Raw genomic sequence first — 14,578 nt, 5'->3', positions numbered from 1 at the left:
ATATGTCCTAGGTATACTTTGTGGCGCAAAATACATTTCTGGAAAAGGGACAGAAGAAAGGGAGACAGTGGCGCTTCACTGTCTCCCTTTCTTCTGTCCCTTTTCCAGAAATGTATTTTGCGCCACAAAGTATACCTAGGAAATCTAAGCACCAACTTGCCCAAGAAGAAGTCCTTTTGGAACACCCGTATATGTGTTTAGCTTAATTCGCGCTACATTCGGATGGGTGACTGTCTTTTTTTTTTTTTCCTTTTCATGAACTGTTTCAAATGTTCGACCGTATGCATGCCGCACCAGCTACGAAGTACATCCCTTTAAATGACTGGAGCACTGACGGCCTAGATATTTGAGCGAGGCCATATATATATATATATATATATATATATATATAGTACTCAAGCGATAACAACAGTTCGATTTCTCTATGCAAGCTCGCAGCAGTTGTATTGTGAAGGCATGAAAAGGTTCACATATGCGGAGGCTAGCTACACGTTTCAAGGTCACATCTATGCGTACTGCCATTGCGAAGAGTGTCACTCAAAATAAATAAACAAATAAATAAAACGTGATGCTCCTTCCCTTTCCAGGTGTTGTGTTGGTGAGATTGTTTCACGAATATTAAACTTCACGGGGTGGCAGACCACGGCGGAGTACTCGGAGATAATTTAAATAACTGGGCTGTGGATATTTTGCGGAGTTCAGTATACATGCACGTAGTAAACACGGGCCACCAATCTGGTGACGTATCCTCGAACGATCACTTGCGAAGATACCACCGCTTTCGCGGGACCTAGTGCTCAAGTAACCGGGCCAATAAACGCTCACTGAAAGTGATGCCACCGAAAGCGACTGTGCGAGAACATACGCCCACTGCATGGACAGACACTACGCCAGTTTTTCGACCTCAAGCTAGTCGAATGTGCACAGATTATCTGCGAATAAAACAGTGCGGAAGCCATTAACCCGCCGTGGTTGCTCAGTGGCTGTGGTGTTGGGCTCCTGAGCACGAGGCCGCGGGATCGAATCCCGGCCACGGCGGCCGCATTTCGATGGGGGCGAAATGCGAAAACACCCGTGTACTTAGATTAAGGTGCGCGTTAAGGAAACCCAGGTGGTCCAATTTTCCGGAGTCCCTCACTGCGGCGTGCCTCGTCATCACATCGTGGTTTCATCACATGTGAAAGCTCCATAGTTAAATTTTTTCGCGAAGCTATCGACGATTCGCGGTACTTTTAGCCGCAATTATGCAGAAGTACCAAACGCGCGAATATATATGACTGGTACTTTCGTCGATTTAAAAGCACAGTCTGCAGAAACGTACGTACCCTTGCGTAAAAATATATCCACTGTAAGGTTACGTTAGACACGATGTGGACGTCGAGAGTGATCGCGATTCCAAGTATTGCAAGTAGCCGGTATAAATTGCGTGGTGAGGTAGAAGACCAGCCAACATGCGGGTTATATTACTTATTTATCCAATCCCCAAGTTTCGCGTTGCCTCCAAGATGTACAACGGCGCGTTGCCGTGCATTAAAATCTTTAAGGCCATGTAACGTGCAGTGTATGCTTTGTTTATTCTTCAAAAGATGGCACTGTAGTCCTTCACACTAAAAATGCAAATAGTTGCAAATACAAACAGCAGCGCGACGTTTAAGAATGGTCCAGTTTCTCTCGCCGTTTGTTGCAACCACGTAATTTGTTGAGACTTGCACAGATGACACAGTGTAGCTGCGAAGAGTCTTTGAAATTTCAAGCCCCGCAACGGCGTAGCGTTACGGACAAGAGCTAGAGCGACGTACGAGAGCTAAGCGATTGGATTTGAACTATACACCTAGACCAGTACACTTTAGTTTGAACTCCAAACTATCGCGGCAAAATGGATCGGAAAGGTGTGAAAAGGCAAGGTGTTGACATTTCCTTCGAGTCCGGAGAAAGCAGAATCAAGCGAGCCCGTGAGGACGAGCGCCAACAAGGAGCAAGCAAGGAGGTCGATTTCTACAACTCCGATGTTGAAGAGGCTGCGCTGGTTCAGGTTCGATGCTAGTTCAATCAGCCATACAGCTGAACATTCGTTTGATATTGATTTTACTCGCTTTTTCTCCACTCAGGACACCACGCCTATTCGGAAGGAATCTCAAGCAGACATGTTGAGCAATGCTGAAAAGATCTTCGAGGAGCTTTTGAGCCAACTGCATCAGCAAACTACGCTGGAGGAAACATGCCTGTTCAACATTCGGGAGGCACTAGGAAGAGATGTATTAACCACGTCGCATATATATATCCGTACCTCGGTCGGCCAGCATTATTCGCCGTTAATATTACAACTGCCGTTATTTGCCGCACCGTCGTCCGCTTTTGTTTAAGAGGAAGCTTTAGTTCGGGCGCTGCTATCTAAATGCATGTAAAAGGGCAATTCGTTTTTCTTGGCAACCACTGCACTAAATTTGACGAGGTTTGTAGAATTTAAAAGAACAACTTAATATCTAGTGACTGTTTGTTCTGAATTTTTGATTTAGGTCCTGAATGATTTATTAAACATTGGCGAAAATCGCAAATTTTCAGAAAACGATACTACAAGTTTGAAGCTGTAACTGAACCATGAAAAATAACATCACAATTATGTGAATTGCATCTAATAGTACATGTAAAGCGGACAATTAAGGTTGATATGTTACACATAAATCTCAAAAATATTAGTAATATGGAAATGCAGCTTTTGCAGAACCCTTGTACACAACGTAACAAATTCACTTAATATATAAAATGACATGCCGAATTTGTCCGCTTTCGATGACCTAGTGGATGCCATTTACAGAACCGCAATATCTGTTCTTGATGCGGAGCTATTAATTTGTAAACTTCCTGCTTCTACTTCTTTCAAACTTTCGAATATATGAAAATCTTTTTTAACAAAATTCGGGCCCTAAATCGAAATTCCGCTTGCAACAGTCACTAGAATTTGGCTTTCTCCCTCGAATTGATCAACAAATTTAATTAAAATCGGTCCAGGGGTATATCTCAGAAAAACGTTTTTGCGTTTTACATGTATTTGAATATAGGCCGCGTCGGAGTTTAGCCCGAGCTAAAGCTTCCTCTTAACATGTTCTTGCCACATGCCATAAGATGTGGTTAACTATATTTTCGTTTGTATTTTCTTCAAGGTCGCAGAGCCAGTGGAAGAGTTCTTGCTTAGTGCGAAGAGGTACCTCGAGAACAAGAGGAAGGCAGTCTTCGAGCTGGTGTCTGAGATAAACGGTGCCCTCCAGGGCATCGCCGAAATCGACAAAATGAGAGAGGACACCAAAGAGACGATGACGGCAGCTTGGAACGCACTCGCCTAAGGGATTCGTATGTAATTGATCAATAAAGCAAACAAAACGACAAAAGAAATATCTTTATTGTGCGTTGGAGATACAGATTATGTAAATATTGGATGATAGCGGTACAGTAGGTGCAGTATCCGCCGCGGTAAGCGGCTCTGAGGTTGCGATGCTAAGCACGAGGTGGCGGGTGAGACTCCCGTGCGCGGCAGCTGTATTTCGATGGAGGCGGAATGCAATAATTAACGCTCCTGTACCGCGTGCATTGTGTGCACGCCGAAGAACCCCAGACGGTCAAAATCAATCCGGAGTCCACATATGCGGCGTGCCTCATAATCATATCGTGGTTTAATTTGGCCCGCAAGACCCCAGATTTGATATATATATATATATATATATATATATATATATATATATATATATATATATATATATATATATATATATATATATATATATATATTCGTAGGTACAATACACAAGAATCCATGTCGGAATCAAGGTGACAATTAACACACACAGTGTATATTAGTATGATCGAGACCTGTACTCCAGGAGAAGCTCGACTAAATATGTACAGTATTCCGGAAGCTTGGCGATTCGGAGGGGGGCGGAGATGCAATAAACGATTTGCGAAATTCCGCAAGTCAGCTAGCTTTCCTACACACGTAATTAGCTTACCTTATGCAGAATATGTGAGTTTCGAAAGCTTGGACGGCGCGGGCCGAATGAAGGTAAGACGTTTACAAGACTGCGCGGGGACAGCTTAAAATATAAAGCCGAGCCTGCAATGGCGCGAAAAAGACGAGGACATGAACCGTGCAAACTGTACGCCAAAATATATATTGCAACCGCTGCCGCTAACCGCGCTTTCAAACATATATCCATTTAGGAAGCGAAGTTCGCTTATTGTTTTGCCTCGCTGATTTCACGCGTTAGCTTGTTCCATAGCGTTTCTACAATTATATGTATGTATGTATATGTCTGTATATCTTTGTGCCATACATCCACTGAACAGGTATTTTCGTATGGGTATAAAGACCAGAGAAAAGAGCACGTCGAATTTTGGGGAAATAAAAACGAGATAAAAAAAAGACATGGCTTTTGTTACTTTTATTTATTTATTTATTTATTTATTTATTTATCGGCCTAACCAGCCTCATACTCATGTGTACTAGCGCTAGCCACCCTACTAGCGCATCACTTCCAAGTAGAGTGCATTAGAACACCATGCGTTAACGTGTGGCGTTGTAATCTCAAAGGCCGTGTGGCGAGCAGCGTACGCTTTGTTTCATTTTAGGCAGATGGCACTATAATCGCCTAAATCGCCTAAACCTCAGACGCGACTTTCTGAAATGGTTTTATTTGTCTCACTCTTTCTCTCAAAGACATATTTCCTTGCGACTCGCACAGATAACGTAGCACAGCTACGAGTAATCTATCTTAAATTTCCGAAATGCCGTAACCACGACGCTGTAACGACGTGACGACGTAGCGTAGCAGACGACAGCTTCTGTACCTTGTGCGCCATTGCCACAGCCATAAAAGCGAGGCACGATCTGATTTAGCAGAGTTAGTGCATAGATTACAGCAACAGTGAAATTTAGTCGTTAACGGAACGTTAAACCGTTCTCACAAAATGAGTCAAATAGGCAAGGAGCGCCGCGACGAGCACCCGCAAGAAGCCAGCCAGTATGACACTTCCTACGATGCTGAAATGGCTTCGGAAGTTCAGGTACCGTGAGTCAATAAAAAAAAAAAAAAAAAAGAAATCCATTCATGTTTATTTTTCTCGTATTTTTTTTCATTTAGGACCCGAACTTCCGTCAACAAGAACGATCTCCTCAGGTTGGCAGAGACAAGGAGCCCGGCAGCGACGTTGACAGGATCTGCGAAGAAGTCGGAAAAATTTTGAGCGAGATTAAACAGCAGACTGAGATCGAGGAGCTGTACCTGTCCGGCATACAGGAAACCGTTGGCGCACAGGTCTGGGCTGCGTTTTTTTTTTTTTTTTTTTATTCGCTTCGTCGACGTGCGTTATTCACTATAATTGCGACCGTATACTTGGGCCCATCGTCTGTTTATGTTACTTAAATTCTTGCCAGCTATTCAGGTTATTTAACACTTCACATTTATTATTTATTTTTTATTATATATTATATTATAATATATATAAATATTATATATTATTTATTATTTATATTATTATTATATTTATTGCGATTCACTCTACGCCGAGCGCAACCACTTCTTTGCAGGTGTGCGGATTGGCGGCTATCTCGCCTTTTTGGCGGGCCTATCTAGCCATTTTGGGTATAATAGCGGCGTCGCACGGCCACTTTCTATCGCGATTGAAAGTACGCCGAGTCACAACCGCATAAAATTATGTGCTTCCAAATATCTTACCATTAGAAACAAGTGGTCGACCTTGAGTATACCACTCCCCCCCACCCCCCCCCCACCCCACCCTACTGCCCCTTTCATTTAAAAAGGATAGATAAAGTTACTACTACTACTACTACTACTACTACTACTACTACTACTACTACTACTACTACTACTTACTACTACTACTACTATTATTATTATTATTATTATTATTATTATTATTATTATTATTATTATTATTATTATTATTATTAAACACTGCACCATATAATCTCTACGTAATCGTTCGCAATACAGCAGTTACATTAATCATACAACGGTTATTCACAAATCATGAATACTTTGCTTTACGTAGAAATCAACTACAGTTGAGACTGCCATTCCTATTATTTATCTTTTTGTTTATCCCCCCCCCCTCTCTCTCTTGTCTGTTTACAAGGTTGCAGAGGCGGTGGACGAGTTCGTAAAGTCTGCGAGAAGGTACTTCGACTACAAAAGAAAAACGGTCTTCGAGATCGTGTCGGAGATCAACGGCGCCCTGCAGAGAATCGCCGAGCACGACAAGATGCGAGACATCATGAAGGAGGCAATGGAGGCCGCTTGGAACGCACTGGCGTGAACGAGGCCTTTGTGCATTTGTGTTGTCGAATAAAGCAAACGGCACGACAATAAAGGCTTTCCCTTAGTTCATATTGTACTCTGGAGGGGCTTGCGTGGTCCTGCGCGCCCTTTCTGAGAAACCCGTATATGTGTTTAGCTTAATTCGCGTTACATTCGGATGGGTGACCGTTTTTTTTTTTTCCCCCTTTTCATGAACTGTTTCAAATGTTAGACCGTATGCATGCCGCACCAGCTACGAAGTACACCTCTTTAAATGACTGGAGCACTGACGACGACGAAGTTTGCCCCCAACGGACGTGAGCTCCTCAGGGACCCGCTTTTTCGTCTTAATTTGTCAGTTTCCTCGCTTGACCTCAGCACTCAGTAGCCGAAATTCGGTCGACGACTTCCCGCCTCACCAGGCGGGAGGACTTTTTGGCCTCCAAGACGTTCCAGCGGCTCCCACGGCAACCGAAGGAGTTGGCAAAGAAGGGACCCCGTTCTGCCTGATGCAAGTGGAGAGATGAATGCTACTGCAGAACAACAAGAACCCGCTGTGCAACCGGCTGGCAGTGACCACGTCAACCCAAGTGCGACAAAGGATGCTGACCTCGAGGCGAACTCTCCCAAGAGGGCACGTAGTGACGATCATGAGCCGCACAGCGATGCCACAATAGTTGAAACCACCCACATGGAAGCGGAAGATAGATCTTTCACCATGGTGACGTACAAGAAATCACGCCAAGCGGGAATACTGCAGTGATTTTCAAGCTCACCGACCCGGAAGCGTCGTTTTGGAAAGTGAATCCAAACAAGTTGGCCAGTGAGATTATTACCACGGCAAAAGAGAAGGTGGAATCAGTGGCGTAGCAACAGGGGGGGCCGAGGGGCCGAGGGGCCGTGGGCCCCGGCTGCAAGGGGCCAGTGAGGTGGGGGGGGGGGGGGGGGGTGTCATATACGTCTGAAGACACCCCTCTTTCCACCGGCTACAGCCGGGGAGGTGGGTGACAGAAGACCTATGGGCACCGGGTGCCAGACGACCTAGCTAGCTACGCCACTGGATGCAATCATTTCGTGTAACGAGGGAAGGCAACTTTTCCGTCATTGTGTCTTCTCTCGCTGCCTCCACGAGACTAGTTGAGTTAACTCATGTTGCTGGCCTTGCAGTGGAACCATATGTGCCACCATCGTACACGAAAAATCTAGGAAAAATAAGACATGTTCCAGTTCAATACACTGAAGACCAACTACTTGAGTACCTACAAGATAGCGGCGTCATTTCCGTTAAGAGGCAGACCAGGTGGCATCCTACAATTCTTGCCTGACAAACGATTACCAACACGCGTCCTACTTGGATTCACGAGTCATCCAGTCGAAGAATATTTACAACCTGTAACTCGGTGCTACAACTGCCAGCGATTTGGCCATGTTGCTAAGTCCTGCCATGGCCAATTGCGATGCAAGATCTGTGCGGGAGCGCATGATTACAAAGCCTGCACCTCTAGAAATCAACCCAAGTGCGCCAACTGCAACGGAGACCACACAGCTTCATACGCTAGATGTCCCAAGCATCAATCGGCTTCATTACTCAGGCGACAGGAAATATTACATGGTCGTACCCCGAAGCAAGGCTCGCCTCCTCCGAACTTAGATGCTGTCAACCAAGTGATAGCAGCTCCTCCCTCACAATCAGCAGAGCGCAAGAAAACGTATGCGATGGTGGCTAGTGGTTTACAGGAGATGAACGGCAAACCAAGCAGGAAAGAGAGCCAAGGAAAGACGTCGCCAAGTGTTGTCGACCGCCAACATGAGTCTCAGCAGGCATTCATCGCTTTGAGAACACAAGGACCTGCGCATGTCTCACGTGAAGCGGAATCGTCTCAGCAGCATATGGTGGTGTCTATGCTCTTTGTTGCGCCGAAAGCGATTATGCGGGCATTTCCTATGACAAACATCCTTCCAGAGGTGAGCGCAGTTCTTTCGTTAGAACAACTGGTACTACAAAAGTAGCTTACAACATCGCATAATGGGTCGCCAGATGGATAACTGTTTTCGAAACACAACCGTATTTCAATGGAATGCAAATGGCATTCGATCTAAGAGCGCAGACTTCAGGAAGCTTGTTTCGCTAATACAGGTTCCCTGTTGTGCGTCTTAACGAAGCCGGTGCAGACCGTAATTTCCGTCTTTCGAACTACGTAATATACTCATCTTCACGAACTCCGAACCCTAGCCGAACTATCTTATGCGTCAGACGCGATCTACCTTCCTGTCTTCTCTTCTCCTAGGACTCTGATGTGCCTGAGTCCGTTGCCTGTAAAGTTCAGTTTAAAGAGCTGCTAGTGACCATTGTTTGCGTTTACATGCAACCAGCATCGCGCATTACTGCGTCAACTTTCATGCATTTCTTTCAAAGGATTCAAGGACCAGTCCTATTCTGCGAGGACTTCAATGCTCATAACGTTGCCTGCGGCAGTAGCCACACTGATGCAAGAGGCAGGTCTTTAGAAAAGGCTATAGACGCATGCGGCCTTGTTGTGCTCAATGATGGAGCGATTACCTTTTTAAGAGGCTACAATTACGCTAGTTGTCTTGATATTACTATATATCCTCCCCTGACCTTACGCGGGGTATTAGATGGGGCACAGATTATGAGTCACGGGATAGGGACCACTACCCAATTCTCATAGCGCTCCCCCTTATTCATCCGGCAACATCTCCCAGAGTAACTAAGCTTACTAATTGGCAACTATTTCGAGAATATAATTCTGCGGTACTGAACCAAGTAAATGACCTGGACACATTCATGTCATCGGTACTAAGAAATTACTCTAGGGCTACGCGATTCACGACTGTTCCGGAGGGACAAAACAGTGTCGACGCAGACTATGAACGACTCCGAGCCGTTAGACGGAAAGCATAGCGTCGGTTTCGTAGTTCTGGACGGCTCGAAGATTATCAAGAAAGTCAAGCTGCACACAGAAAATCTAACCAGGACATGCAAAAACTGGGACAGCAACGGTGGCGTGAGTTCTGTACGTCACTTACCCCCTTCACTACCTTGCCGAAAATGTGGAGATTAATAAACGCTCTTGGCCATCTGGTATCACAATGTAGTCCCTTCAAAAGCCTTGCTACAGCTCTTGGCGTATCTGAACGCGAAATTGCAAACACGTTCTGCGCAACCCTAGTAAATTTCGCAAATCATGTATCAATTCAAGATCAATCTATCTTTTCGTTGCAGCAACAGATTGAAAATGCTCGCAGTTTACCTCATACCCAGTTGGATATTCTGTTCTCTCTAAAAGAACTGCAGCACGCTCTCTCGAAGATACGCCAAAGAACAGCGACTGGTCCTGACAACATCTCTTATTGTACCTTGAAAAACCTTGACCCAACAGGCACGTCCACTCTCCTACACGTCTTCAACAAAATGTGGGAGGAAGCACATGTTCCCATGAGTTGGAGGATCGCTAACGTAGTCCCATTGCTAAAACCTAACAAAACGCCACTGTCTCTTGACTCCTTCCGTCCTGTTAGTTTAACAAGCTGTGTTTCAAAGGTGATGGAAAAGATGATCGATATTAGACTGCAATGGTGGATAGAATCCAGCAGTTGTCTACTAGATCAAATGGCTGGCTTCAGAAGAGTTTTATCACACAAACACATAAAGAGCACATGAATCTATCCATGTCTACACGGACGGTTCTGTAGTCAAAGGAACTGCGACTGCAGCTTATGTAATACCATCCTTAGAGGTAGAGTACGGTTGTCGACTAGGACACACGTCGTCACCAACAATAGCGGAATTAGTGGCAATTCTCCAAGCCACTCATTTTATCAAAAGATATGGGGCACCAACAAAGTGGGTAATTTGCACGGACTCCTTATCGGCTTCAGCATGTCTTGAAAATATTGATGACAGCCAACCACACGCACGAATAAAATACGCAATACTGAACAGTTTAACTCAGGCTAATGAAAGGAAACGTGAAGTGATATTACAGTGGGTCCCAGGCCATGCTGGTATAGCAGGCAACGAACGAGCGGACTCATTGGCAAAATCAGCCCATAAAGACGCAGAAATTGAACTCATTCCTTTATCACCAATGCACACAAAACGGATATTGAGAGTACTAAAGAAAGACTTGTGTATGTCAACATGGTTTAATGAAAACACTAAGGAATCAATATTTTACGAAGTAGACCCTCAATTCGAATACCAGCTGGACTTACAACTTTCTAAAAGTACCGAGACACAAATTCACCGAGTGCGCCTTGGGACAGCAGACACCAAACATTTCCTGCATCGCATCAAACGGGTTCCTTCCCCGGCTTGCTCCTGTGGCCACGACGATGAGGATGTTCGCCATCTACTCCTCGAATGCCCCATATACGAGATACAAAAACAGCAGCTAGAACAAGAGCTACACTCCATCGATCCTCACCGGCCTTTCTCACTCGCAACATTGCTGGGCCCATGGCCATCGAAAATAGCACAGCGAAAAGCATTGAACGCATTTGAACATTTTTATGAAGACACAGGCATCCTCAACAAATACTAGGTACTGCATTGAATAATCACATGATGTCACTAGAATATTCTTTTATTGTTTGTAATTATTAGTGCTTGTATATTACGTGTTATACATTTTTTGTTGTTGTGCGTGAATTATTTTAACACTGTAATTCCTGATCTGTTTATACGCTCATCGAAGTCTACATCACGGCCGTTTGTGTGTGTTTGTGACTTCGTTTACGAACTCATTGTGGTGCAACTTGCATTTGACTTTTACACTGTTATGTTCATAGGCGTATAGGACTGTGCTATGGCTTTTTCAACGTATGAAGTGTATTTTTTGCATTTTTTTATTTTCCTACATATTCTTTTATAGTGTTGTTACTGGTATGAGAAAATGAGTAGCAGTCACCATTATAAGGTGACTACGTCTCTTTCTTTTATTTTATTTTCATTCCAAAAAAAGAAAAAAGATATTTGAGCGAGGCCATCTATATAGTAATCAAGCGATAACAACAGTTCGATTTCTCTATGCAAGCTCGCAGCAGTTATATTCTGAGGGCACGAAAAGGTTCGCATATGCTGAGGCTACGTACACGTTTCAAGGTCACAACTATGCGTACTGTTTGCAGAGCTGTTAAACATTATTAGGGCAACAGATTCGCCTATCATTGATAGCACTGCCATTGCGAGAAGTGTCACTCAAAATAAATAAATAAAGAAACAAATAAATAAATAAAACGTGCTGCTCCTTCCCTCTTCCGGTGTTGTGCTAGTGAGATTGTTTCAGGAATTTTAAACCTCACAGAGTGCTTGATTACGGCGGAGTACTCGGAGATAATTTAAATAACTGGGCTGTGGATATTTCCCGGAGTTCAGTATACATGCACGTACTATACACGGGCCACAAATCTGGCGACGTATCCTCGAATGATCACTTGCGAAGATACTATCGCTTTCGCGTGACGTAGTGCTCAATTAACCGTGCGAATAAACGCTCACTGAAAGTGATGTCGCCGACAGCGACTGTGCGAGAACATGTGCCCCCTGCATGGACATACAGTACGCCACTTTTACAACCTCAAGCTAGTCGAATGTGCAATCGAATGTGCATAGATTATCAGCGCATAAAACACTCCGGAAGTCATCGACGATTGTCAATGTAAATGAATAGCCAAACGCTTCTATTAGAAAGCTTTATTCGCCTCGTTAGAGGTATGATGCGCTTTAAGGCGTATGTTTGTTTCATTGAGGTTATTTAAATAGTATTTGTTATTTAACTAATCGCGCAACTCCGCAGAACATGGCCGTTAACCAGCATATATGTGACAGCTGCAGTACAAGCCGGTCCAGAAGCGCGAGCGCCTGCGTAGAGGGCCACCGTCGTCCTCCTCTCCCGCCTCCATAACACCCTCTCGCACAGCCGAGACAGGGGCAGAGGGCGGCGGGAGAAGCTGAGGGCTGTCCTTCCCGGGCACTCCACCACGGCATCTAAACTAGAATATACCAGTTCACTGTAATCTAAACCTACAGACGCCGCAGAACTCTCGCGTGACGGCGCGTACGTCTCAAATGCGATAGCTGGCGTTCGTCGACCAACGCGTCCCGCGAGCCAGTTTGCATCGGCCGTGAAAGTGCGATCTACCCGCGGACCACCGAGCGGCACAAAAACCGAATAAAAGAACTGCTGGCATAGCTACTGCAGGAACCAAACGTCTCGGCGCGCCTCGATTTTCGCTCCGTGATCTCGAAGCAGGAGGCCACGTGTTGGGCTGTCACTATGCAAATGTATGGGCTTCACGGAGCGTTCGCATGCCAAGGCTGGCTGCGTACCGTAATGCCCTCTCCTAATTTTAGTCTATGGAATGAGCCAAAGAAAGCCATGTACTCGTTCAATCGCTGAGATAGAGAGAGAGAGAGGGGGGGAGAGAGAGGGAGAGAGAGAAATTGGCAGTTGCTTAGCTCGGCTATACCAGTATGTACGTGGCGAATGCTAAGGAATAGCATGGTTAGCCTTGGTTAATATTGATCGCAAGTCCAGGTTAGTCTGGTTGTCTAGCTATGTTGCGGTGTTTAGCCAGTCGCTCGGCGCGCTGTTCGTCTGTTTCCTGGGCGATTCGTTTCCTCTTCATCTCGTTCCGATGTCGATTCCAGGCCTCCTCCTGCTTATCAGAATTGTCGCCGTCCATACTGCCGCCTCAACTGTGGTTGCGGCGCACGCGAGCTCTCCTTTTCAATCCTCCGACATGTTATCAGGCATGCGACGCAGCTGGCGAAGCTAGCGGAGGCGAGCGCAACGACGAGGAACGCGGTGTGACGTGATGCCAAACGGCGGCGGCGGAACACCTATGGCTCGGTGCTACTAGTGGCGCATGCGCAGTAGTGACTAGCGAGCGAGCGAGAGAAATATCCGCGGCGAGGCGCGCGCTGTGACGTCATGTGCCTCCTCGGAGCACCGCCACGGCGAAATCGCAAGTTCGCGGCCAGTAAAGATTTCGCTTTAAAATTCGGCGGATACACTTAAGACTGCTTACGTGTGGGAGTAATGCGAAAGCATTAGAGCCGCTTTGATGAAATGCTTTTTTTTTCTTCCGCGCGTTCCTTGTCCGCGCCAGCTCTCGCCTGCGTTCCAACCGCCTCGGTAAGGCCAAATCAAAACACGTCAAGCGTCTCAACGCGCTCGCTTGTCCGCGAGGAGTTCATGACTCGAGGGACCGCTCAGCGCCGTTCAATAGGACATTAATGTTTTTACAGCGAAAGTTGTATATAACTAACGTTCCGTAATTTTTTCCGCGTCCGTCAACGGAAAAAAATCATAATGTAGGCCGATCCTGGTAGTGCAGAAAAGGTCGATCCAAGCTCAAAGGCACATACCCCTGTGGGCTCGGGAACCTGTAACGCGCCCTTCGCGATCTTCAGTATGGGCCCACGTATGGAGAGTGCTACGCCTGCTGCACCTCCGTCGCAGGTCGGTCCGGCATTGCACGATCTTCGGGATCGGCGCATGCATGGGGAGTACTTAACGCCTGCTTCACCCCACCGCGGGTCGGCCCGGCATTGCATTATCTTCGGGCCGACCCGCGGCGGAGGTGAAGTACGCTGCTTTTCGCTTGAGAGCCTTGACTGCCGTCAGCTTTCGTTCCCATTCCATCTTCAGAGTAGCATATTTACCAGGGATAAGCGGGCTAGTTGGTGGTCGTTATTGGAATGCATCATGTAACCGCACAAAAACAAGGGACCCTTGTCCCTTGTTTTTGTGCGGTTACATGATGCATTCCATCTTCAGAGAATGGAATGGTTGTCAATTTTGTTTATTTTGTACACTCATGACGCGGCGCCAGCCGCCGCAGTTGCTCAGTAGCTTTGGTGTTGCGCTTCTAAGCACAACGTCGCGGGGTCAAATCCAGGCTACGGCGGCCGCATTTCGATGGAGGCGAAATGCAAGAACACCCGTGTACTTATAGTAGGAGAGCTTATAAGCTCTCATGTTCTTGTAAATAGTTCCTGTAGGTACGTCATTCCATTCATTGAAATAAATACCACGTTAAAAAAAAAAGAATAAGAAAAGAAAAACGAGTCGTAGTGGCGTCGATGAAGCATGCTCATCTCGCGCCCCGGTGGCCCGGGTTCGATTCCCGCCCAGACCGTTATTTATCAAATTTTCTTTTCAAAACCAATAATTTATTTGGTTTACAGGAACCTCCCTGAGAAATTTGACGTCAATCCGAGCATATTGTGACGTTTTTTTACT

General features: G+C 45.7%; 2 protein-coding genes across 2 annotated transcripts; both read left to right on the top strand.

Moving 5' to 3' along the window:
• The first annotated feature begins 1,626 nt into the window (after nt 1-1,626).
• LOC126522879 (uncharacterized) lies at nt 1,627-3,390 on the top strand. Its single transcript, XM_050171721.3, has 3 exons — nt 1,627-2,032; nt 2,109-2,255; nt 3,162-3,390. The coding sequence occupies exons 1-3, from the start codon at nt 1,877-1,879 to the stop codon at nt 3,339-3,341; spliced, it is 483 nt and encodes a 160-aa protein (XP_050027678.2). The 5' UTR covers nt 1,627-1,876; the 3' UTR covers nt 3,342-3,390.
• A 1,165-nt stretch (nt 3,391-4,555) lies between these two features.
• Nucleotides 4,556-7,148, top strand: LOC126523057 (uncharacterized). The gene is made up of 3 exons (XM_072288518.1): nt 4,556-5,055; nt 5,133-5,306; nt 6,148-7,148. The coding sequence occupies exons 1-3, from the start codon at nt 4,960-4,962 to the stop codon at nt 6,325-6,327; spliced, it is 450 nt and encodes a 149-aa protein (XP_072144619.1). The 5' UTR covers nt 4,556-4,959; the 3' UTR covers nt 6,328-7,148.
• Nucleotides 7,149-14,578: the final 7,430 nt, after the last annotated feature.

The sequence above is a fragment of the Dermacentor andersoni genome, chromosome 6 (assembly GCF_023375885.2).
Source record: "Dermacentor andersoni chromosome 6, qqDerAnde1_hic_scaffold, whole genome shotgun sequence".
Taxonomy (NCBI): domain Eukaryota; kingdom Metazoa; phylum Arthropoda; class Arachnida; order Ixodida; family Ixodidae; genus Dermacentor; species Dermacentor andersoni.
Note: the sequence above shows the minus strand (reverse complement) of the source record. Positions and strands in the feature narration are given on the sequence as shown.